The 26,235-nt window shown below is 41.5% G+C and overlaps 1 protein-coding gene across 1 annotated transcript in view; it reads right to left on the reverse strand.

Annotated features, from left to right (window-relative positions):
- rgmb (repulsive guidance molecule BMP co-receptor b) overlaps positions 1 to 25,869 on the reverse strand; it is a 29,335-nt gene extending 3,466 nt beyond the window's left edge. The window contains exons 1-2 of the mRNA NM_203619.1: positions 25,442 to 25,869; positions 7,831 to 8,339 (exon numbers count right to left, since the gene is read on the reverse strand). Of these exons, the coding sequence (NP_988950.1) occupies positions 7,831 to 8,339; positions 25,442 to 25,562 (630 nt within the window). The 5' untranslated portion in view covers positions 25,563 to 25,869. The remainder of the gene's footprint in view (positions 1 to 7,830; positions 8,340 to 25,441) is intronic.
- Positions 25,870 to 26,235: the final 366 nt, after the last annotated feature.

Consider the following 26,235-nt stretch of genomic DNA (forward strand, 5'->3'; position numbering starts at 1 on the left):
CTTTTAGCATGTTGTAGAGAGTGCTATATGGAAACAACTTGTGATTGTTCATTTTTTTATTATTTGTGGCTTTTTAAATTATTCATTATTAATTATTTTATTTATTCAGCAACTCTCCAGATTGGAATTTTATCAGCTATATGGTTTCTAGGGTCAAAATGAATAAGCGTGGGTCTGAAATAGAAAGATAAGTAATAAAAAGTAACTTAGAGAGCAATTTTCTTTTGCTGCTGGGGTCAGTGACCCCCTTCTAAAAGCTGGAGAGAGTCAAAAGAGAAAGGCAAATAATTCAAAAACAGTAAATTAAAAAATTGAAGGACAAATAAAAAGTTGCTAAGAACTGGCCATTCTATAACATTCTAAGAGGTAACTTAAAGATGACCCACCCCTAAGTATGTTTGTTCTGTGTCTTAGCTAAGAAATGAATGCAAAGGTGTGCATGTTTACTGCTCAGAGGACACAGGAAGTGACTGTCTACTGTTGATGGATAATGCAATAGCAAAATATTGTTTTTAGCAATCCAAGGAGACACAATAGCTAGCACTATGCTGCCTTGCAGTACTAGCGTACTAGGTTCAGTTAAGGGAATTTGTATGTGTAAAGCACTTAGACATGTATGTTATATAAATAAAGGATGCAGAATGTGCAAGCACCGGAACTGTATTTCCTGTTATTTGGGTAAGAACTACCGATAAGTCCTTTACTTAACAAAGAATTCCAGATACATACTAAGAGCTATACTCCCAATCAACAACCCTTTACGTAAAATGAATATCTATACTTACCAAAGGGTAAAACTGCCTTTTGGCCAGGCAACAAAATGCACTGGAATCACCATGTCCTTGCCAGTAGTACTGCTTTATAGCAAAAATACTCCTTTCTGCAATGTGATTCTACTGACAAGAATACATTATTTCCAATTCTATTCTATGGATGGGATTTTACAGGCATTTTTATGCCTGTCTGTAACACGGGTGACAATAAGCCTCACCTGCTATTAAGAAGTAGAGTGGGTAAGACAGGAAAGCTTGGCTGAGACAGAGCAAGCAAAATTAAACTATCCACAAAAAAATAATCATGGCAGTTGAGGATCAAATGGAACAATTAATTTTATGCAGAAGACAGAAGCTTTCAAAGAAATACTAAGGAAAAAGCCAGAAATAATACAACAATTCGTTTGTAAAAGGCAAGTCCATTTGTTTTAAACTGAACAATGGAAAGGCCAAGTTTACTCTGCAGATCAAGCGAGCCCGACGAGCTGCCTTCAATGTGGGGCTCAATTGTCCACCTGCCTCATCCCAGCTGTAAAGCTGGCCATACATGTATCGATAATTCAGAGCCCACACACGGTCTTTGTGCAATTTTAACGTCCCCCGAATTTTCGTACCATGGCGATCGGTCGTTTAGTAGATTGGGCAGGTTAGAAAATTTGGTTGGCCAACAAAAAAATCTGCCCATGTATTGTGTACCGGACGATAGCCTTGGGGGACCTACAATGGAAGTCACTTTCGTATGATTGGTGCCAGCTATTTCATGTTCAGAACCTGGCCTGAGTGAAACAGCCGGTATGGCACTAGCAATAAGGCGGCCATACACGTGCAGATTTGCTTGTCTGGCAAGGTCGACAAACAAATGGATCACTGCTATGCCCACCTTGGGGTGTCCGATATCAGAATGATCTGAACAATTGGATAACACTAAAGGCATGCAGGCCACCAGAAAGAGGGCCGTATTAAAACGCTAATGTGTCCTTGCCCTGATGGGATTTTTAAACCTGCCCAATTGACATCTGCCTGGTTTTTAGTCATATATCGGTTGGGCAGGATGTCTGAGGGCCCCATACACCGGCCTATAAGATGGCAGCTCAAACCACTTGCTGCTGTTATTGGCCAGTGTATAGCCACCTGTAGGCCAGGTTAAAGTCTGCTGCACGCCACAGGTGGTCTCTGTGGGTATAGTTGTAAAAAGGGGCACAGGCAATTTTCATGTGATTTTTCTCCTGAAACAGCAAATGTGCATTTTTCACACAACAATCATGTCAATTTCCCTGTGCCTGGGGTTTCAAACTATTTCTTGAGAAAGCAATGTGTCATGTAATGATGCCACGTTTTGTGCGTAGAACCACTGTGTGCACCTTCAGCCTTGGGCAGCTTCTACTGAGACTTTTGGCTTTCCTACGTGTTAAACACAAGCAAAATAATAGGAATGTTTCCCCTTGTTTAGATCAGCTCAAACAGTCATTCACTGTCTGGTGCCCAAGACAAACAGGACACTGCTGACTGTGAATGGCTAGTAGAAGCAGAAAGGTGTGTGTAACATGGCTGCTGCGTCACGCTGCTCCAGCTATATAATACTTTGCCTTTGAAGAAGGCCAGAAGTTATTTATTGGTGCCTGTGAGGGAAGCTTGAGACATGCTGGTCCAGCAAGTCATTAACTAAGAGGAAATGACTTCTCCATCTGGCCATTATTATCATATTGGATAAATGATCAACAAATTTCAAGGAATGTCTTCTATTTGCAATTGCCTCCACATTAACAGGAGGGGCTGGGATGCCAGCTGCAATGAGTCTATGATCCATGGCATCCCCAGATGATTAGAAAGGCCCATTTTCTGCAATTAGATGAATTAAGCAGGACATCTGTTCATACTTTGTTATACGCATTTGGAGCCCTGCAATCAGTCTTCTCAGCACAAGATTTAAGGTCCCCTTGCATGTTTCTGGCATTTTCCACGCCACAGTACCTCCGATTGTAACTAAAACAAAACTGTTGATAGCTTTTCCGCTGTCAAGTTCATAAATGCCTGTTACACTGTAAATAACTTTTAAACTGTGAAATTGTATTTATAGAGTATTTATTGTCATTTTTATTTCTGGACACTGGCAAATCTCCAAGATTTTGGGGCAAATCCCCAATGAAAGAAACAATTGCATTTGTCTATGTGTTTTTTTTTTTTATTGAAACTATCATGTCAAGGGAACGTTAAAGGAACAGTAACACTAAAAAATGAAAGAGCTTTAGTAATAAATATAATAAATATAGTTGCCCTGCACTGGTAAAACTAGTGCTACAGTAACACTACTATAATTTATATAATAAGCTGCTGTGTAGCCCCGGGGGCAGCCATTCAAGCTGGAAAAAAGGAGAAAAGGCACAGGTTACATAGCAGATAACAGATAAGTTCTGTAGAATACAATAGTGTTTTATCTGTTATCTGCTATGTGCCTGTGCCTTTTCTCCTTTGAATGGCTGCCTCCATGGTTACCTAGCAGCTTATTTATATAAATTATAATAGACTTTCTGGAGTAAACACACAACTTTTACCAGTGCAGGGCAGCAGCACATTATATTTTAATTACTTTTATACATTTTCATTTTTTGATGTTACTGTTCCTTTAAACCAATCAATTATATGTTTAGAAAACGATAACGGATTTGAATGTTACTCTTGTGTCTAAGAGAATTAAAAAGCTATTGCTTAGTAAATCCATGAGGAAATCCCTATTTCTTTGGATAAAGTTAAAGGGGTGGTTCACCTTTAGGATAACTCTAGTATGTTAAAGAATGTCCTTTTCCTAGCAACTTTGCAACTGGTCTTCATTATATAATTTTTTTTATAGTTTTCTAATTATTTGCCTTCCACTTCTATATCTTTCCAGCTTTCAAATGGGGATTATTGACCCCAACAGCCAAAAACTATTGCTCTGTGAGCTTACAATTTAATTTTTATGGTTACTTTTCATTACTTATCTTCCTATTCATATTTCAGTCTCTCATTTAAACTAATGCCTCGTTGCTAAGGTAAATACAGCCAATAGCAACCAGCTGCTGAAACTGGAGAGCTGCTGAAGATAGCGCTAAATATCTAACAACCAATTGCAAATTGTCTCAGAATATCATGGTCTCCATCATACTAAAGGTTCATTTAAAGGTGAACCCTCTAATGCAATGAAGGACAATGAAAGGTTAATATACAGTAAATTAAAAGTAAGTCTAAAGGCATTCTTTTTAAGTACTTACTGCATATCACATATTGTACATCGCTGCGGAATATGTTGGCACTTTATAAATAAATGTTAATGTAATGTAATGTAATATCTAAATTCCCAGATCCCTGCTTGCTTCTCTGCGATACGGTGCTGGCAGCCTACAGCAGTGTGAAGACTCCAGTGACATCACTGAAATCTCTCTTCCCTTCCTGCAGGTGCCAGCGGCAGCATTCCTATTCTCTGAGCATGTGTGTAACTTGATCCTGTCTCCTGTTCTGAGCTACACATGCCCACCAGTCAATCAGAAGCGGATCTGCCAGAGGGGAGGGGGGGGGGGGGAGGGAATGAAACACATGTGCAGTATGAAGCAAGGAGGGAAAGGAAGGGAGAATACCTTTTTAGAGATGGCTGCCTGTTCTAGAAAATGTGAAGTAAGTGTGACTGAGTAAATATTTGATTAGGTGAGCCAAAAGTGTGGCGTTTTTACTAAACAATAGGAGGACTATTGGGCAGTATGCTTTTTAAATTTTGACTTGCATTCTCCTTTAAGGACCTGTTAGATTTTTGTCTTTTTTTTAGCCCAAATTAAACTATATGCAAGTTGCCTGCTTCCTCTCGTCTGTAGGAACAAACCAATATATACATAAATACAAAGTTAACTATATAGCGTAACCTATAAAGTTTTATTGAAATTTATAGCAAAATATTAAGACTGCTGGCTATAGGGCTGATTAATGAACATAGGTGGTTGCTATGGGTTACTGCTCCTGGGCAAACTTAGTGCCTTTTATTACATAATGCCATACATGTGTTGTGCTGGCACAAGTATCATACAGTATATTCCATACTCTCTGCCATGCCACAGTTTGGTCTGGTTGCTTTACACTCAGATGTATATGTGGCTATTGCTTGGGTAAATTAATGCTTTGAAGCATTTTTTTATTTTGCAGGCACCATTATTCAGTGACACACGGGGAGATTAGTCGTCGCACGACAAATCTTCGTTGTCGCGGGCGACTAATCTCCCCGCAATGCCATCCCACCAGCTCCAATGTAAATGGCCTCTCAAGGCGACTTTGGCAAATCGCGGCGCCCCGTACGCCATCCCACTGGTGATTTACATTCTAGCCAGTGGGATGGCATTGCGGGGAGAATAGTCGCCCGCGACAACAAAGATTTGTCACGCGCCGACTAATCTCCCTGTGTGTCACTGTCCTAAATGTCTCACAGCAATTTCTTTCGGGTTGGCAGGTAGAAAATTTGCCTTTTGTTAATCAAGCTTCTTCTTCAATTCAAAGTGCAAACCTCCCAAATTCAATGTGCCAGTTTTTATAATTCACTATATTTGTATATGCAATATAATATAACATGTATGTGAACGCTTAAATACTATAAATGCACACATACCAAGGGCCTTTAGAATAACATGTATTGTACATTATGCTCAGCCATAAGCCATATCCACAAGCTGAAATATGCCATAAAGAACTCACTGTAACAATGTTTCTCTTTGTTCAGCGCAATGCACAAGGAAGCCATGGCAGACAGATGCCCCACAGTTTACACATGACACACACCTTGCAAGGGCTGGATGCCCACTAAGCATGAATGCAGCATTCATAGCCTACAAAGAGACTTTAATAAAAATGCATGTTATTAGCTGGCACCAAATCCAAGGCCTTTACTACCAGAGAAACGTGCAACACATTTCAGAGTTGCTGCATAACGTATTCCAGGGTTTAAAGGTTCAGTTTTGTAGCTAGTAATGCTCTTCCAGCCTGTCAGTATAGTCATGTCAGCACCGTTACCACTTGCTGAAGGACTGACTAGCTGCTGGCACAGAGGGTACAAGTTATGGCACAGGAGGCCGGGCACAGGCTAGAGGGCAGGAGGCCGGGCACAGGCTAGAGCGCAGGAGGCCGGGCACAGGCTAGAGGGCAGGAGGCCGGGCACAAGTTAGAGCGCAGGAGGCCGGGCACAAGTTAGAGCGCAGGAGGCCGGGCACAGGCTAGAGAGCAGGAGGCCGGGCACAGGCTAGAGGGCAGGAGGCCGGGCACAGGCTAGAGCGCAGGAGGCCGGGCACAGGCTAGAGGGCAGGAGGCCGGGCACAAGTTAGAGCGCAGGAGGCCGGGCACAGGCTAGAGGGCAGGAGGCCGGGCACAGGCTAGAGGGCAGGAGGCCGGGCACAAGTTAGAGCGCAGGAGACCGGGCAAAGGCTAGAGAGCAAAATACAGAGCTTACACATTTTGTTAAAATGATTCCCATTAAAATCAATTGCAGGGCAATTCCCAGCATTCTGTTATCTGGAAATCACACGGGCAACAAAAAGCAATCTCATCATCTGCCATTGCCCCTGAACTAACAATTTTAGGATAAACTTTTTTCTTTAATGACTAATTTTCCCTCAGATGAAAACAACCCCTCAGCCTCATTAATCTCACATTCCCTGCAGCAACACAAAAAAACGTTTTACCCTTTCCTATAGTTTTTCCTGATTCCTTTTGAATGCTATTTTATACCTAGCAATGTTAATATTCAGCATCAAATGAGTAAACAGCCCCCACCACACAGTTTTCTTCTAAACACACCTCCCCCAGTGCATTTATTCACTCACACCCTCACAAAGCCAGTAAGCAACATATACAAACATATATAGCCATATTGACACTCATGCCAATACAGAGTGGCTTATTCATTAAACTGGCTGTTCTAGGCTGCTTCGCTTCCCCCTCCATGTTTCTGTCACAGGGGAGCAGTCATTCTCAGGCTGTTCCCTGCTGTCGCCCCTCCTCCTCTCATGAAAAAGGGAAAATAATTTACAGACATGCAGTTTTACATATTCAACCTGAGCCTAAAAACTAAATTAAGCAGATTATGCTTTTACTCTCTCATGGTGATTGAATAAAAAATATCAAATACTAAAAAAAGCCCCAAATCTGATTTAAAACAAAAAGTAAATGTAAAAGAAATTGCACTTTGCATGTGTTAGAACATGCTGTGGCCAAACTGGTCACATTGCCACTTACTATATTGTTTTAGATTTGCACTTCTCCTCCACCATCCACCATTTGGACAAAGGAACAATTTGCTTCAGATACAGTAATGTTAGATTATTTCTAAGCAAACTGCCCTTGGTATATAATGCTATATACGGGCATTATGTGCCAACAGGCCTATACCTGTGGCCAACACAAAGACCAGCCTGACCGACCAGGATGAGCAAATCAGGCTATATGGACTATGGTCAACTTAAAATGACCTCTGTTCCCTCAGTATTGTTGTATGGTACATTTATGTACACAATTTAAGAAAACCTGTGGAGTTGTCCATGGTCTATCTATTCAGATGGCCACAACTCCAGTGGTGCCATACTTGTGCCCAGGTTTATTACCCAATTGTTAAACAATAGTTGTTCAATAGGAGATGATGACTGCATTGGCTTGAAATGGAAAATAAAAAGCTAACTGAAAAGAACTATTCATTCAACATTTTACACAAGTTGGGACAGCTGCTAGGTTTGACCACAAACAGCACAGATTTGTTTGATGATAATTTCAACGGTAATATATTTGTCTTGAAATTAATGGAGCTCAGTGGATTCTTTAAAAAATTTCATTATATAATCAGTTATTGTGCAGATGAGGTAAAGCAAAATCTCTGGTCCTTGCACTTTCTGCTTAGATGGTTGTGAATATATATTTATAATATACATTTGTATACTGACAAGAATTAGTGGGAAATATAATAAATCAGGACATAAAATATGAATTTGGCATTAATTGCCTTTAACACTTGATGATGCACATGGTCTCCGGGCTTAACCACTTAAGGCAATGTTACCTTGTTAGTTGCAGTAGCGCTAGACCCAGGAACCACTGGCACATTGGTCACTTGCACTGACAAATAGTTGTTGTCTATTAGCGGCCAAGCACCTTCCACCTTGCAAGTCTGAAAATGATCTTGGAAAGTTCTCAGATGTGGATCTCCAAACAAGCCACAGAACAGATAATTGGGCTGAGTTTGATCCCCTGATCGTAGTATCCTTTCCGTCGCCCTGTTATGGTAGTTGCAAGCGTCCATAGTAAATTCAGGGTTTGTTGATGAGGTGGGACCATCCTTTGAACAATTTCTTTGACTCATGAGGTCACTGATACCTAACACAGCAGAGTGGTAAACTAAGTTTCCACGACATGCTTTGGAAGTTCTCTGCGTGCAGGCTGCATATGCCCTCAAGGCCTTACAAAATTCCGAATCGAAACCGTCACTGCCAGTATTCAGATGTGAAGTAAGAGAAACAAAGTCTGTTGTGCACTTTTGGATGCGACACTGAGTTTGCTGTTGGCAATATGCTGCGGAAAAAAAAGAAGAAAATATAAACATTCTGGAATGGATAAACATTTACAGTGGCATGATACATTACTAGCCAGTGATTAGCTTGCTAAGCAAAACATTAAGCAAACTGTAAATCAACTACACCTAGCATTCCATACAACAAGCACATCTAGGACAGATGGAGAAGCTATGTGTCCAGTATGTGATACATGTCTTGTTAAGGTGAAAGGTTAGGTCCTGTTGGTGGGGCATTTTGGGGCCAGAAAGGGGTATGTCTCAAGTGGAAAATCGTATGGCCAACTTACTGTCAGGAAAGTATGGAACCACATACTTTAACTATTTGCAGGACACCTTAACGGGGAACTATAACCTTTGTAAGTCTCCATAACAATAGATCACATAAAACAGTCGATATGTAAATCACTGTTTTATATAAATAAAGCCCTTATTAATCACTGCCATTTAAGCATTTAAAATGCCCTCTGTCTTATATAAGGCACTGTGCTTACACACAAACCAAGAGTACAAATACATGCTAGGTTACATCAGCCAATGAATGGACACAGAGTGTCTTTTACTCACACACTTCCTGCACTATTTCCTGTCAGGTGATCAGTGACAAACAGAACATCACAAAACGGTGAATCAAAGTAAAGGGCAATATATTCTGATATGTATATGCCAATTTCATAAGCGACTGATAGGTTACTCAGAACATATACACCTCCCTTATACTCTGCTGTGGAGATAGCAAATCCAAACCAAACACATCACGTAAGTAGTTATGCAATGCAAATATCCACTTATTCATGTCCCTTTAAAGACATCATACTGATCACTGACTGAAAAATATATCTAAAAAAAAATAAAGCTTTTCCAGAAGCATAAAAGAATTCTACCAAAAGTTGTCTTTCTTTTTTTCTTTAAAAGCAATGACTGGTTTTATTGGAGTCTATGAATGAGATGTGACTAGAGTAAGGCAGCACCCACTTATATGCATGAACACAAATATGAAGATACATAATGCGCCCTCTGCAGTAAAACTAATAGTATTCTGTTTTAGGCAACATTTACTGGAAAATAAAATGATTGTTAATCCTAATTACAAAGAGCACGTATTTGCTTTTACCTGAGGGGTTGGTTCCCCTAGACAGTATTATCTCATCAGGTGGGGATGCATCGCTGGATGCTACTAACAGAAGCGGATATTCCGCACACCCTATACTAACAAAGCCTGCATTCTATTTATCCTTTTAGCTTCACTCTTTGATGTCATAACACCAAATCCTAAGAGCAGAGGAGGAGACTTTGTCACGCACGGTCACACACCAAAAAGATACCAAGCATAACTGCACTCGTACATGTCCCACTGCCCTTTGTTTCCCTTGCTGGGTGGATACATGATTGAGCCTGTGAGGGTGATGAAGCGTTGGTGTGCGTTGCGTTCATCTACACGGCGGGGTGACAGGCGCTGGAAACTGTACAAATGTGCATACACATTAGCACTCAGCGGCTCTCAATATCTCTTGTTTTTTCAGACTGGAATGTTCATATTTAGAACGAGCATGCAACATGATTTGTGCTACTGCACTATGTGCCCTGAAAAGTGAATAATTATAAATTATAGTTTACAATCCCACTTGGTGTTAAGAGCCTTTGACATGGAAATAGGGAGGGAATAAGTGCTGCAAACTGCCAAGTCAAGCACTCTTAGCAGATAATGAAACTAGCCATAATAAATTAGAAAAGGCAATACGATGTCCCTTTATCTGTTCAAAGGGAAAGTTAACTCTAAATGTAACTTTTATGTAGAAAGCCTAACTCTGAAACAATTTGCAGCAAGACTTTTATTTATTTATTTTTTTTAACCATAACAGTATAAAATACAGGTTTACAAGATTTGCACAAAAAAAAAAAAAGGTTTTCCACCCAAACAAATATTACCTTGAAAAGGGGCAATAAAAGGGTTATACCATAAGGTTTATGCCTCACTGGGCTGATTCTCAGCCCTATGCTTGCATCAACCTTTCCCTGTGCTGCACCTGGAGCCATTGCGTCGGCCTGGGTGCAGCAACACGGAGTGAATTTCTGAACTGTGACACGTGAGTTTGCGCCAGTTGTAGTAACCCTGGAACAACCTTGTTACAAAGTCAAAACAATATTGAATATTGAGCATTTTCAAAAGTGTATAGTGTGTGTGAATGTGATAGGGCTAGATTGTAAGCTTCTCTGGGGTAGGGACTGATGTATAATCTCTGTAAAGCACTGCGGAAATGTGTGGCGCTATATAAATAACATGAAACGGATAATTACCAGTATATTATGCCCTTCACTTCCAATATCACAGCTTTGCAAAAAGTACCCCATTCAGTTTCCCATTAACCATGCATCTAACTGACTGAGCAATGGCTTAGAAAACCCCAGCAGCATTGGCTGCACCAGTTTCCAGTTCAGACGTTGTTTTTTTTAAACTGGAGAGAAAACCTCAATATATAATAACTTTTAACTTTGTTTTGGGTGGGGTTACAGACAATTCTGCAACTCTCCAATTTACAATTTACATTACCATCTGGTTCACTGTGTAACTATGGAGAATTACTAAGGCAAATAATATGGCAGACCTTAATTATAATCAAATTTGTTTTCTGGAAATAAAAAAAAAAATACAGCTGTGAATATTGGGGGGGTCACAGTGGTCTACAGCAGACACAACAGAGCACAAACCCCTGACTAATCACTCTCCCCACCCCACTAAAATACATCTGCTGCTGCATGTAGATTTTGTAGCCATTACATTACATTTGGCCACCCTGATGTTACTTTACAGCTTGGGAAATACTGCCAAGAAAACACAGGTGGTAAGTTAATATTCCAAACCTTGTATATACAAAAAAAAAATACAGCTCAGATTTCAGACTATGTAGAATAGGAGTCTAGTTCCACAGTGCAGGAAGACGGAGGAATGCTGCTCAGAAAAGCCTGGAGCAACCCACATTTCAAGCCTATCAACAGCAATACAAGGTTTCCCAAAAAGATATGTAGCAGCACACTAGCAGAATTCTCAGGAGGTATTCAATAGCTCAGAAAAGGCAAATAGATCATTCAATAATTAAATTTTATTTCGTTAAAGTGGCATGTCTATATTACAAATTCTTCTTAATCATGTGGAGTTAAGGTGGCCATACACGGGCAGATTTCAGATGCCAAATTTGGGTCCCCCAGACTGATCTGCCTGTGTATGGGCATCCCTAGATCGGGGACCACATAGGCTTGGTTTGACGGCCATACCAATCTAGGGCCAAACGATCAAATTAGCCCAAGATCTGGGGAAACCATTTGCTCAGCTGTGGATCACACCATGTAAGGCCTCCTTTAGGCTGGGTAGGCTCGCTATTCTCTCTATGTAGGCTCTCTCTATCCTGGGCCTGCTCGTTGCCATGTTTGGTCTCTCTATTCCTCTGAATGCTCCAGGCATAGTGTGCCCATGTTTCTGGCAATGTCCCCAAGCTGGTGAATAAAGACCAAAGATATAACATTGGCTCTCAAGTGAAATGTGCAAAATCTAGACGAACGGACAGATACCAAATAAGAAGCCATACATATAGGCACCTATCAACTGTTCCATGACTAAAACCACAAAAAGTGAAGAGAAGCTGTGGTTCCGTCAATATATGGGTCAAGATTTTATAACTACAGATTCAAATTTTGAGCCTGTTCAATCAACAAACTCATATCTGTGGTACATAGATATCAGGATTGACTAGCCACCATACAGTTGCCAAAAATCGTATGAAAAGCTGGTATGTGTATGGCTGGGATGGCCAGTGCAGCATACAGGCTGCTAATAGTTGAAAGCTATTTGCAAAGCACTGGCTTTGATTAAGTGCAGGGCCCCATACCATCTCTGCACAGCAATATCTATACACATGTCCCACCTTGATAAAGGAACCCTCATCCTTATAGAAAGGAACACTAAAAAATTTTAAGTAAAAAAGCTATTCTACCCTGCACCAATAACTGCCCTATCCTGCAAACCACTTAGTATTTTAAATGCTTTAATAGAAAATACCAGTTAAAACTTGGCTTCGTCGTCGCAAGATAAATAACGCCAAGAACATCGCTTCTTAATTATGACAAGTGTCCTTTTAGTGAATCGAGCGAAAAATAAGAAGTGATAAGATTTTTAACGCATGCTATAAATAGCACTCCTTATTTCGGACTTTAGTGAATCGGGCCCTAAGTGGTTTGCAGGATAGGGCAGTTATTTGTGCAGGGTAGAATAGCTTTTTTACTTAAAAAAATTTAGTGTTACTTTTCCTTTAAAGCAACTCAATGAATGTATTCAGCTTAAGTCAAAATGACAACAACAAATACAATTTCAAAACCTGCACCCATCATCACTAACATTCTGCCAACCTTGGCACTAAGCTTTCTCATTATACAGGGTAGCCAAACTGAAGTATTCTGCACAACCCTTTGAAAAAATACCTGACCTGCAGTTAAGTTGCTGATCAACATTTCCCATAATTCCCAGACAGTCAAGAACAAGTCTAGATGATGGAAGCTGTACTGTATCATCATGTGTGGCATGCACCCAAAAATATCCAATAGTCTTGAATTTATAATGATAATGCACTCTTTGGGTTAGAGAGGAAGCCTGAAGAAATAACACTTGTCAGAATGCCAAAGGGATGAGAAGTCTTGGGGATCTTGCCAAGAAAGGCCATGAAGTGTATTAGCAAGCAGTCTAATACTTCTAGTGCTTCGTTGGATCTCCACTCAGAAAACATATGCTCTGCTGAAAAACCAAGCCTCTCCCTGGCATTTGGATAAAATTGAAGAACCCCTGGAACTTGGGGGGTGCTAAACTGCAGAACATTCTTAAACTTACGGTCTGCAAATCTATTTAAAGAGTTCTCACATTACTGTACTATGAAGCATATTTATTGCTTGCTATAGGCAGTAATACTACTAGTAATACTTATAAACCCACACTTGTTGTATTAGCTGCTTACAGTAAGGAGCTGCAATTCACTCACCGACAGCTGCCAGTAGCTGATGTAATGGTAATAGTATAGTAGTATGGTTACTGCAGTAAGCTACCAGTAGCTGCAGTAATGGTAATAGTATAGTAGTATAGTTACTGCAGCAAGCTGCCAGTAGCTGCAGTAATGGTAATAGTATAGTAGTAAAGTTACTGCAGCAAGCTGCAGTAATGGTAATGGAAATGAGAAATCCATGTAGTGGTACCACAGCAACCCAAATAGGGCTGGGTTAATAAAGAGGCAAATGGAGTTGCTGCTCCAGGGCCCTTTACAAAAACAGAACATTAAGACCTAATATCAGAAGTCAGTTTACCCACCAGTATGGTTGTGAGCTATGGGAGTATATCAGACCATCCTCCCATAGCCCATAATCGGAGGATATTAGAGCATCCACTGGAAACTCACACTAGCATAGGGAGTACATACAAAACCAATGCACCACAGCTATTGGCTCTGAATGAACCAACTATAACATGTTAATCTCCATTAAAATGTATCAAAGCAAGGGCACAATAAACCTATGGTCCGCTTCTCTCCATCTGCATTTTGCAGACAAAAAGAAGTGGCTCCGTTCTCATCCACAGTCCTGTGTCTACCCGCACCAACATGCACAGCGACAGTGCAGATCCATGGAGCCCCAAAAATGCATGCTTTTTTGTGTTTTATAGGCTGCTCTGTGTTGATGCTAAATTGTCCTTTGCCCAAGTTCTGTCCTTTTCTAAATAGAAATGTCTTAAATGAAACTCAGCAATTTTCAAATTCAGAGTTATAAAAAAAATTCATTGTTGTTGATATCTATATATTCTTTAGATACACAGTCAAATGGATAAAGAAAGAATCTGTGCAAAACAGTTTCCAGTGACAGGGCATCCAGACCAAACTCCCAAATGGTATACGAGCAATTACCAGACCAGCGCTGTCCACCTAAACATCAAAACAGACTTCCAAGCCTATACTTATGGCCTTCAGGGATCCCATTTCCTAGACATGGTATAGCCAAAATGAATTCAGATCATGTAAAACCTCAAACAGCCACTGTAAGATCCGTTCATTTGGTGAGGTCGCCCACACCGGGCAGATGGGATGACGAATCAGTCTAAAGGACCAATATCGGCAACTGAAATCAGCCCATGTATGGCCACCTTTAGAGAATCCCATAAAACTGGCTTAAGGTGGTCACACCATGGGCAAAGTGATTGGAGTTTGTGTGAACTGGCCATAAATTTGACTAGCAAAAATGCAATAATCATGGCATCTGCATTCTCATTTGGAAGGAATGCCATTTCTGGTGATCAGATATAGTCTGATTGAAAGAGATTTCAAGTATTTTGATTAACACTATGACAGTGTCCTGTGTGCCATTGCCCTAAATCAGCTGTACTGCTTCCTGAGAATTCTTAAACACTGCAGAATATAATCTGGCCACACATGGCATCTAGATCTGGAATTAGATAATGGAAGTGATGTGTATCCCACCCAAGGCTGCCCCTTGCCACGTAAGTGCCTACCTCCATCTCTGAGTGCCAATAAGAATAGTCCGGAAATAAATACCATTCATTATTTCACACAAAGTGCTTTTAGATTGGTGCAGCCTGACCAGTAATTATATTATTATCTTCAGTTTGTGATCATTACTGGAAAAGTGGATTCCTCTGTTACAGACTGCGCAGCATTTCTGTGCTCTCAGGCATTACTAGAAACAGTATACATTACATTAAAGCAGGGCTTCTATAAATAAATACATTACAGCCAACTGTAAGGCATTTCAGTAACACTGAGGGATCATTATCTATAACCTTTGGTTCACTCAAAAGCACCCATTAGGCCCAGTTTTAGGATAGGACAAATCATCAGAGTGGGCTCTTGAGGAGAACAATGCATATATAAAACTACATATGGCAAGTCATGTTATGTAACAGTTGTTAAAGAAGAACTAAACCTACCTAGCAACCAGGAGCATGCACTGTACCTTACTTTCTAGTGCACATGGTAATTTTAGGTGATCAGAATCAGAAAGCAAGGTTGCGGAAGGAACGAAGCACTCTTACCGGGAAGCAGGCCCATATAAATTTGATCTTCCTCATTCTTATAAATATAATGCTGAAGTGAAGACAATCTTTTTCAAACTATAATCTTTCTTAATCAAATAAGCCTACATCTATACCTATGAAGAATGCTGAAGGAAAGAGAATCGCCAGAATAACGGTGATTTAAAAGCACCTAAAATTGCCATACCAAACTAATCACCAACTTTGCGTTACTTTAAAGCAGGGCAGATTTAAATGTAATAAAAGTCACAAAGTTTGCACAAGTTCTAGTAACCCTTAGCAACCAACAGAATTTATGAGCTATGTGCTTGAAATCTAGCATCTGAATGTTTGATGCAGTTACTTTTAATCCTGGTGGCCCACACCAACCAACCTAAGGGTGAAGGACCATAGGACATTTTGTCACCCACAATAAAGCTTTGCTACTATGACCAAATCGCAGCCGCGAAACATATGCAACACAAATTTGCCCAAATTTTACTTGCTACATATGTTTCCACAACAACTATTTGCATTTCCGTCTGGTGGAAACGAAACTAGGCATGTTTTGTTGTCGACAGTAGCGAAGATTTCTCTTGGACAAGAAAATGTCCCATGTGCCATTACCTTGAGAGATTAAATTTTCCATTTGGACAGATCAATTGTGAGGACAGTATGTTACATCTGCCCCCACCCCCCCTGAAGTTGCATACATGCCCTAGGGGTTGGGCAAAATAGCCAAAAGTAGTCCAACTGACCAAACAAATCGGGGCGAGGGGGGATGGTTACCTTATGAACTTGCTCAATGACCAAATTAAAAAAAATTGTATAAAATATAAACAACATAAAACTATACAAAAAATGTCAAGCACTAGGTGGACAAACATACTGAAGACCAGAATACACTGGGGGGGGGGGGGGGGGGGACGACAAAAAAATGCCCATCTATGCACAGGCCACAGGATGTAGATTGGCCTTTAACAAGCACATAAGAAATCAGTGAGACGTGAACATTTCTCCCAAGAGAGAAACTCTGTATAAATGTTGACACTTGCACACTAAAGTGATAGCAATAAAACCTAATCCTGTCCCACATTTACTTTTGCTGAGTGATAAATATACATATATAGTGTATCAGCAGAGTGCTTGTTGCATTGAATCCATGTGTAGCCATATAATAGATATTCAGGCTTTGTTGATCAGATTTAGATTACCCTGATTCAACCTCTTTTTTTTCCGGCTAATCGCTGCAGGATTTATTCAAGGCAGTGATCTCGAACAAAAGCACCTCTCAGCCTCCCAACCCAATACAAACTGTTCAAATTAGTCACAAGCCACAAATACTAGGATTTGATGCAAAGGTCAAATCACATATGTGGACCCGGCGTGTTAGGAAAAAAAAATCTGAATTATGAGTTCAGACCTCTAACAATGAGCCCTTACTCCAATGCACAGCCAGGGTGGCAAGCAATTAAGGCTCTCCGGCAGCCGAAATGTCTCAAGAAAGTAAAACGAGCACTTTCCATTTATATATTATCCACGTAGCACAGAACTATATCCCTGCAAACCCTGAACATAAATATTCAATATATTTAGGCTTATGTCAGATTTGGATATCCATCTCAGTATTTCATTGCATATATACAAGATGGTTTCCATGCTTTACTAGTGAAAAATGCTCTTAGAAAACCTAATTGGTGGTGTTACTATTGGTGCTGCCATACACTTTATCACAACGCAGGCATGGGATCTGTAATCTGGAAACTTGTTATCCAGAAAGCTCCAAATTATCGAAAGGCCTTCTCCCATAGACTCTATGTTAATCAATTAAAATTGATGAGAAAACAGTAGCTTGTACTTGATGGTTAATAAATGGCATTAATCCATATTGTTGGTAAACCAATCCTATTGGGTTTGCTTAATGTTTCAATTATTTTTTTTATAAATAGACTTAAGGTATGGGGGTCCAAATGACCCCTTATCTGGAAAAACCCAGGTCCCAAATATTCTGGATACCTGTACTATTCTATTTCCAAACAAAGCAAAGCCAGTTTCCAGGGTGCATGATTCAATATATCTCTACACTCCTGCCAACCCAGGAGTCTGTTGTTGTTGCTGTCTCTATTATTATATCCATGTGTAATGATACCTTTGTATTGCTATTCTCCAGGAATTGCAAAATGGGGGGCACTAAAGAAGAAAAATAGTTAGGTGGGGACCAATACCTACTGGTTATATCCTTTCTCACCAGCAACGTTTTTCAGACTTATAACTGGTGGGTATAAAGTCGCTTTAAATAAAGATATCTTATAAAAACAGAGGTTGGGTGCATTAGGGTTCCCTTATATCACCCTCTTGTAATTAGTACTTTTGAGTTACTGTGTCTTTAAACAGGCTGAGCTTTCCAATTACTTGCGGTTTCATCAGTTACTGCAGGTCTCTTGAGCCACAATTTCATGTAGGTCCTTTGTGTATTGCACCATGTTGTGGCACCAAGGAATACTGCAAGGCTCTGTAAATAACAGCAATTCAAAATGTGTATCAGCCACTATAAGGGCAAATATATTTATGCCGCTCTAGTTAAGTAGTTGGATAACCTGACTAACAGAAGGGCTACTAAAACTTTACACTAACTTGAGTCAATCTGACTGATTTGACAAGAGGTTTATTCTCCACCCTGTGTCTGGTTTAAAGTTTGTTTATGAAACAGCCATTGCATCACACACCCTAGGGAATTAATGGAATCCATGGGGAAAGCCACAGGTAAGGCTGAATGATCTGAATGATACAGTGCCAGGTGCACACAGCTTACAGGCCTGAACACCAAAGATGCAGTCACAGCAATATGATCATGGTCATAGATAGCCACATGACAGCAATACAGTGAGGCTTTACTATGATTTTACTATGACTTTATGCCAACTTGCCCTTGCAGCAGTAGTGACAGACACACTGACACTTTGACTAGATGTCAAATTCCAGTTGTGTTTTATCCATTTCAGTTTATTTTAGGCAAATTACAAATGTCAACTGGTAAGAACTGTAATGTTCTACTGCCAGAATAGAGTGAAGCAGGCAGTGCTGCTAAAAGTCACTTATTTCTTATGAACAAATACGGTATGAGAGAATTTCTTTTTGAGGGTCGGAGTGTAAAAATCTAATATGCCACTATAAGTTGATAGCTTGTTACAGGGATATTAAAGGTATAGGACCTATTAACTGGAATTTTGTGGACCTGGATTTTTCTCCAATTGTTTTTCCACCAAAATGGATTAATGCAGCTTAGTTACCATTAGTATGTATTATTACAGAGAAAAAGGGAGTCGTTAACAAATAAGAGTCGTTTGCTCTATGGAAAATGGCAGTTATGTATTTTAAAACTTTCTAGATGAATTTCAGATAGTTCTAAATGTGTTTCCAGAATATAGATCACATACCTGTATATCAATTCTATAACAGACTGAAGAAGATGGACACTCACTTGGGGGAGTGTTAATTTATTAGGCATTCTCAGCGACTATACTTATGTAATTTCTACCCCAGGCTGGAAAGCCTCATCTCTAAAAAATCCTTGTGGTATTTTCCATCACAGTGCCACTATATTATTGTATTCTTATAGGACTGGCTTGCTGGATGTACACACAGTATAGTAAATTTAGAGTATTATGCATGCGTGCCCATCCATGGCCAGATGCCAGAATAAAGATCTGATGAAAAATACCCTGGGATTTACAGGGATTGGGTAGAACAGTGCTGTCCAACTGGCGGCCCGCGGGCCGCATGCGGCCCGCGACCCCCCTCTGTGTGGCCCCCCACCTGTCTGGCTGCTTTGATGGCTTACTCTTGTGTAAGCTTTAAATGGTATCAGTACTGTGATTAACTGCCCCCCCCTGCATGGTTCTCACCTCAGATTCAGGCTGTAATCCCTCTGTATTGTTTAAATATGTAATCCCCTGTGTTGTTCACACCTTTTAATCTCTGCATTGTTCACCCCCTGCAGTGTTCACACCTCAAGCTCAGGCTGTAATCACCCATATTGTTCCCCTGTTCACACCTCAGGAGCAGTAGAAACCCACAAATAATCCCTGCACACTACAAAAAGAACATATACTGAGGTGGTACTACAATTAAAAAGTTGTTTAATATATAGTTATTGTGCAGACTGTAGGAGCATTGCCAGCATTGTGTCACTGTAGGCTGCCTGTGTGTGCCATACACACAGGCATCATAAGGCAAGCAGAGTATGGCACACACAGGCAGGGTAGGGAAGGCAGAGTATGGCACACACAGGCAGAGTATGGCACACACAGGCCAAGTATGGCACAAACCAGCCAAGAATGGCACACAGTGAAAGTATGGCAGGGTAGGGAAGGCAGAGTATGGCACACACAGGCAGGGTAGGGAAGGCAGAGTATGGCACACACAGGCAGGGTAGGGCAGGCAGAGTATGGCAGGTTTTTGCTGTACTACAACCATTAATATGGGTATGGTCATGTGATAACATGGGTGTGGTTTCAAGTGGGTGCGGTTTCAAAAAGGGGAGTGGTCAAAACTGGCTTCCATTATCGGCCCTCCACCACGTAGGTCGGAAAAATTCCGGCCCTCGGTACAACAGAAGTTGGACAGCACTGGGGTAGAACATAGCCCTCTCTAGACCATACTGGCAGTTGACTTAATGTGGCCATACATGGACTGACATGGACAACATTCAGAATGATGAATAAAGAATACACTAAATGTATAGCTAAATAGTTTATGTAAGCAAACTGCTCTGCTTAATAAAAGATGTAACCACAAATACATGTTTAAGGCTGCATTCACACAGACAATTAGTCTCATAAGCAATGGTGCATTAAGAAGCCATTCACATAGAGGACATCCGGAAATGGAAGGGGATGTTTTTCTATTCAAGGTACATGTCTGAATCTGGAAGGAACCTGTTCACAGTTTATTAAACAGAAAAAAACGTAGAGTGACGTTGGTTCGAGTCACTTCCTACAGAAAAAAAGGAGGAATGATGGGAAACAATATACAAAAAAAAGAAATGAATAAATAAAAGAAAGTTGATTAGATTGACAGCCCCTAATAGAACCTTGTAATGCAGAACTACCAGGGGGGAGCTATGTGCAATGTCACTATGAGAAAAACTGCCCTTGAGAACACAAATCCCCCCCCCCCCCCCAACACAAGAGTTAATTTCTCCAGACTCCCATCCACAGCTAAAGCAGCACAAGGCTCCCTTTTCTCCTTGCAGGAGCTGGAAATCTGATCTCCATCAACTTTCTGCAAACACCAGGAAAGGAATGAAGGCAAAGAAAAGACATCTGGATCCCCACATACCATATACAGAACAGCACATGGTTAACTCTTTTCATTCCAGCGACAAAAACAGAAAACTTATTTTGAAACAGAACGGATTTTAAAAGCAGGTAGCAGCACTTGTAACATCGCCAGCAGATGCTGTAGCAGTAAATAGCTTGCCCACCCCAAGCAAAGCAGAGAAACGCAAACAGCAGCGGCACAGTTATTGCAGAACTACATCTTTTCACAGCCAAGGTGTTGTTCAACCATACCTGGTGTGTTGCACATTTCTAACTAAATAAAAGAGCATATTGTATGTTCAAGCCATGTTATCACCCATGTATAGGGCCCTATTTAATAGAAAACAACAAGTAAAAGGAAAGTGTTTTAGACATAAAAGCAAATACTGGGAAATGACACACTTGCCCAAGAAGCTTACAATAATTTGGGTTCTTACAAACACACTGAATTTTCAAAAAATTCTACATGACTAGATTCCAAGACTTTCTTACACTGCAGACTATAGCAGAGAGCTCACACTCACTTTATGTTTCACTACAAAATATAAGTTTTACTTCCTAATTGTACATGCAATAGAATTAAAGGCCATAATAAATAATCACTGATTTCCTCTAACAAGCGCAAGAATAAATCAAAAGGCACAAAATAAGAGAGATTACAGGATTAAGCCTACTAATATCTAAATTATGTTTCCACTTTAGAGAAATCTGAAGTGCCCAGAGCACAAATCCCTAATAACATATCTCCCAGGCTGTGCCAGTGTGTATCAGTTCAGCCACAGATCATGCCTGACACACACATCATACAGGCAAATTATAGGTGTACAGCCACTTTCCAGATGGAGAGGAAATGCTGCAGTAAATCAAGAAAATAGAAACAGGCAGTGCTGTATTTGAAAATGATCAACTCTTAGCAATAGCAAAATAATAGTATTTGGGCACTAGCTTTCCATCTCTGTGTGATTCCCTTTCTCCTGAATATATAGAGAATTCATAGTTGCTCATTTACCAATACTAAGAATACTTTCTTTGGTGCAGCAACCCATAGCAACCAATCAACAATAACCTTTTTATAATCTACAGCAGTGCTGTCCAACTGGCGGCCCGCGGGCCGCATGCGGCCCGCGACCCCCCTCTGTGTGGCCCCCCACCTGTCTGGCTGCTTTGATGGCTTACCTTTGAGTAAGCATTAAATGGTATCAGTACTGAGATTAACTGGCCCCCTGCATGGTTCTCACTTCAGATTCAGGCTGTAATCCCTCTGCATTGTTTAAAAATGTAATCCCCTGTGTTTTTCACACCTTTTAGTTTCTGCATTGTTCAACCCCTGCAGTGTTCACACCTCAGGCTCAGACTGTAATCACTCCCATTGTTCACTTCTTCACACCTCAGACATAGGTACTGTAGGCAGAGTATGGCACATACAGCCAGCATAGGGCAGGTAGAGTATGGCACACACAGGCAGCATAGGTCAGGGAAGGTATGGCACACAGGAAGGGTAGGGCGGGCAGAGTATGGCACACACAGTCAGGGTAGGGCAGGCAGAGAATGGCACACACAGGCAGCATAGGGCAGGCAGAGTATGGCACACACAGGAAAGGTAGGGAAGGCAGAGTATGGCACACACAGTAAGGGTAGGGCAGGCAGAGTATGGCACACACAGGAAGGGTAGGGCAGGCAGAGTATGGCACACACAGTCAGGGTAGGGCAGGCAGAGTATGGCACACACAGGCAGGTTAGGACAGGCAGAGTATGGCACACACAGACAGCATAGGACAGGCAGAGTGATGCCTGTGTGTGCTATACTCTGCTTGCCCTATGCTGCTTGTGGGAGGTGAACCTGGCAGGGGTTTGTTGTGGGAGTTTGTTAGCAGTTGGAAATAGCCATTAAATTGTCCCAAAGGTGTGTAATTATGTACTGGGGGTTGCTCTGCTATCCACAGGGGAGGAGGAGGCATATGGAATTTAAGGGTATATCTTAATATGACATAATTCTATCACATATGAATGATGGTTGATATCCCCACAGTAAGGACCAAGCATTTGGGATTTTGCTGTGCTACCACCATTGTGATAAAATGGGTGTGGTTTGAAGTGGGTGTGGTTTCAAAAAGGGGAGTGGTCAAAACTGGCTTCCATTAGCGGCCCTCCACCATGTATGCTAGAGAAATTTCGGCCCTCGGCACCGTAGAAGTTGGACAGCACTGATCTACAGGAAGAACAGGGAAAGTAAATCTTTGATTGGTTGCTAAGGGTTACTGGATTCATAATTAAGCCCCAGGGAATTTATTCTAGAGAGGGAGCAAAGCATTTGTAACAAAGCATAGTCCACAGAGCATGTTCAGGGGATATAAAACCAAAATTTACATTTTGTCTTATAGTAGAAAAAGGTGTAAGCAACTTTCTAAAATACATTGACGTTTATTTTGGGGTTATTTGTAGTTTCTGTACTGCTGGCTTTGTCTCTTAAAACAATGTAGCAGTAGGAGGTCAGCCTTATATGCTTCTTCGGCTGGCTGCTGCTACATTGTTTCTAAAGTCAAAATCACCAGGGCACAGAACAGAAAGGGACAGATGCTGCTTTTTTATAGTAGTTATATTTACATTTAAAAATTACTATTTCTTTCATGAGGTAACATTGGCTTTTTTGTTAAATCCCCTTTAATGAAGTATTGCAGGTTTCTTCAGAATAAAAGTTCATGTTTTCTTCAGCCCGGCCTTCACTGTTATAGTGTTTCCAAGTACCACAGCCTGTGATCATTGCATGGTGCCCACTTGGACATGCCTGCGGGACTGATAAGTGAACTTTCTGCACTTTCAGATGCAGATATTAAGTTGTATTTGCCCTTTAACTGTCAAATTAAAGAAGTACATTGGCAAGCATACTGACTTCCATGATTTTTCTTTTGGCCAAAATCATGGAAGAGTAGCTAACTGTCTGCCACCCACCTTCCACCAATAATTTCAGCCTGTTACTAGTTACAGTAATTCCCACTGTAATCTATTAAAAGCCATCAATGGTTAAGGGGCAGTGCACTCCACTGTCACCTGTGTGGCTTTAACTGACAGTTTGTTACATGTTGGGTGGGAGCTAAAATGCCAGACTTTCACAAATGATGTTGATTAACTGCAATAAATGAGTAAGGGTGGCACTGATTTAAAGAAGCCTTGGTCCCCTTTTTGGGACATATAAAATTTAGGGAGGTGTCTGCATGCAGCCTGCCAGCTGCCCCTGGATGGAAAGGTGTTACAGGACAAGTGACAAGGGTTTTGCCCTCCTGATACTTACAATATGAGCCCATTATTAACCAAATGAAAATGGATACCCCTAAACCAGAAAAATTAAACACAGGCTTGATTGTAATTTGTGGGTAATTTACCCTATTTATGTGGATGCAAACAGGTACAATGCAACACGGATCTTATCCTCCCTGTGTCTGACCACCTTGGAACCTTGCATTGCCCCCATATATATCCCAATAAACGCAGTATAAGCTCCATATAAGCAATGTGGGTGTAAGTCTGACAAGTTCACGTTACTGACGAGGGAGATGCCCAGGGTGTGCAGGTACATTTATGTACTTCCTTACTGTCATACAGGACCTATGTAATTTCCTTTAAGGTTTAGCCAGCCAAATTTAGAGACAATCCCGCAGTTCCAGTTAGCCACACTATGGGATAGTAGGTATCCATTCATCTCACATGGCGCAGACCATGGCTACCTTGGCATTACCAAAGCCTAACACCAGTCACTGACAGAAGCACCTTCTCATGGAGCAATGGCATAAAGATATTCATACACAGTAACAAATACATTTCTCCAGCATAGAAGGTGGGACAGGCTACAGGGACAATGGTTGTGTTAATCTTCAGTTATTACAGGTATCGGACCCCTTATCCGGAAACCCATTATCCAGAAAGCTCCAAATTACGGAAAGCCCGTCTTCCATAGACTCCATTTTAATCAAATAATTCAGAATTTTAAAACAGATTTCCTTTTTCTCTGTTGTAATAAAACAGTACCTTGTAATTGATCCCAACTAAGATATAAATAATCCTTATTGGATGCAAAACAATCCTATTGGGGTTAATTAATGTTTTATTGATTTTCTAGCAGACTTAAGGTATGGAGATCCAAATTACGGAAAGACCCCTTATCCGGAATACCCTTGGTCCCGAGCATTCTGGATAACGGCCCTATACCTGTATAAGGACTTCCAGGAAAAAGTGCAACAGCTTGGTTGTGCAAGAGGTTCTGCAGCAGCCAAAACCTGATCCAGCCATAAACTGTTACTACAACAAAAGGACTTGGCACTGAACATAACAGCATTAGACACGGATGCTCAACATGCAGCTCTCTGGCTGTTACTGAACAACCCGTCTGGCATCTCCAGACAAATGGGAGTTGCAGTTCAGCCGAACACGGGGGGGAGGGTGACTATGTGGGGATCATTAGGTCCTAGGAGTCCAGTTTGGGTACTTAAGTTCGGCAAAATATAGGCAGGTTGAACCTCCCTGGCGTCTGCTAAATTGCTTCGCCCTATTGCGCCCACACAGTTGTTGCTGAACTGCAATCCTCGCCAGCTGTAAATGAGACTTGCACAGCGCTAATGAGACTTGCACAGCGCTAAAGAGACTCGCACAGCGCTAAAGAGACTCGCACAGCGCTAAAGAGACTCGCACAGCGCTAAAGAGACTCGCACAGCGCTAGTAAGAGAGTGCTTACCTGTGTCCCCCCAAAGAGCCAGCAGCAGCAGCAGCAGTACGGGGAGGTGCAGGGCTGCGACAGGCGGGGGCAGCCGCTCAGCCCCGGGGTAAGAGAGTCCGGCCCTTTTCCCCATGCCCATCCATTCAGGTGGCAGTGCCGGGCTCCCAATGCCGGGGTGACAGCTGCTCGTACCAAGGCGGACGGCTCTTTTCCTCTTCTTCCTTAACGATTGCGTCAAAGTTTTAAGAAAACATGGATGCACAGGGAACAGGGATCGTACAGGGATAATGGGACGGTGCGAGTGACGTCAGATGGGAACGATGTGACACATAATGAGAAACAAAGGGAGCGGGAGAGAGAGAGAAGGGAACACGGTTACAAGAAGCAGGATGTCCCGCTGTAGCGCCGGCAGCTCACGGACTATGCAGGAAGGGACAGGAGGCTTGTGGCTGAGACTGACTGGGCGGCGCCCTCTCCCGATCCCCCTCCCGGGAACAAGCCGTGCTCAGCACTCTCACTAGTCTTGCCCCGCCCACTCCGCTCGATGCCATTGGGCAGAAGTGTGCTGTCAATCATCACCTTGCTGAGCAAGTCACTGGAATGGGCGTGGTTGTAGAGCAGAGAGCAAGCGAATGGGGTTGGGCTGTTACTCTGTACAGCAGTGAACTCAGGGCTGAGACGGGGCTGTGACTTATTGCTGAGTTCAGAGCATCCATGGGAGAGCTGAAGTTCAGCAGCAGTTGCAGCTCTATTATCCTGGCCGTGAAAAGCGGCCTTCAGCTACTGTATTAGGCCCACGGTCTGTTTTAGTG

This window comes from Xenopus tropicalis, chromosome 1, assembly GCF_000004195.4.
Source record: "Xenopus tropicalis strain Nigerian chromosome 1, UCB_Xtro_10.0, whole genome shotgun sequence".
Taxonomy (NCBI): Eukaryota; Metazoa; Chordata; class Amphibia; order Anura; family Pipidae; genus Xenopus; species Xenopus tropicalis.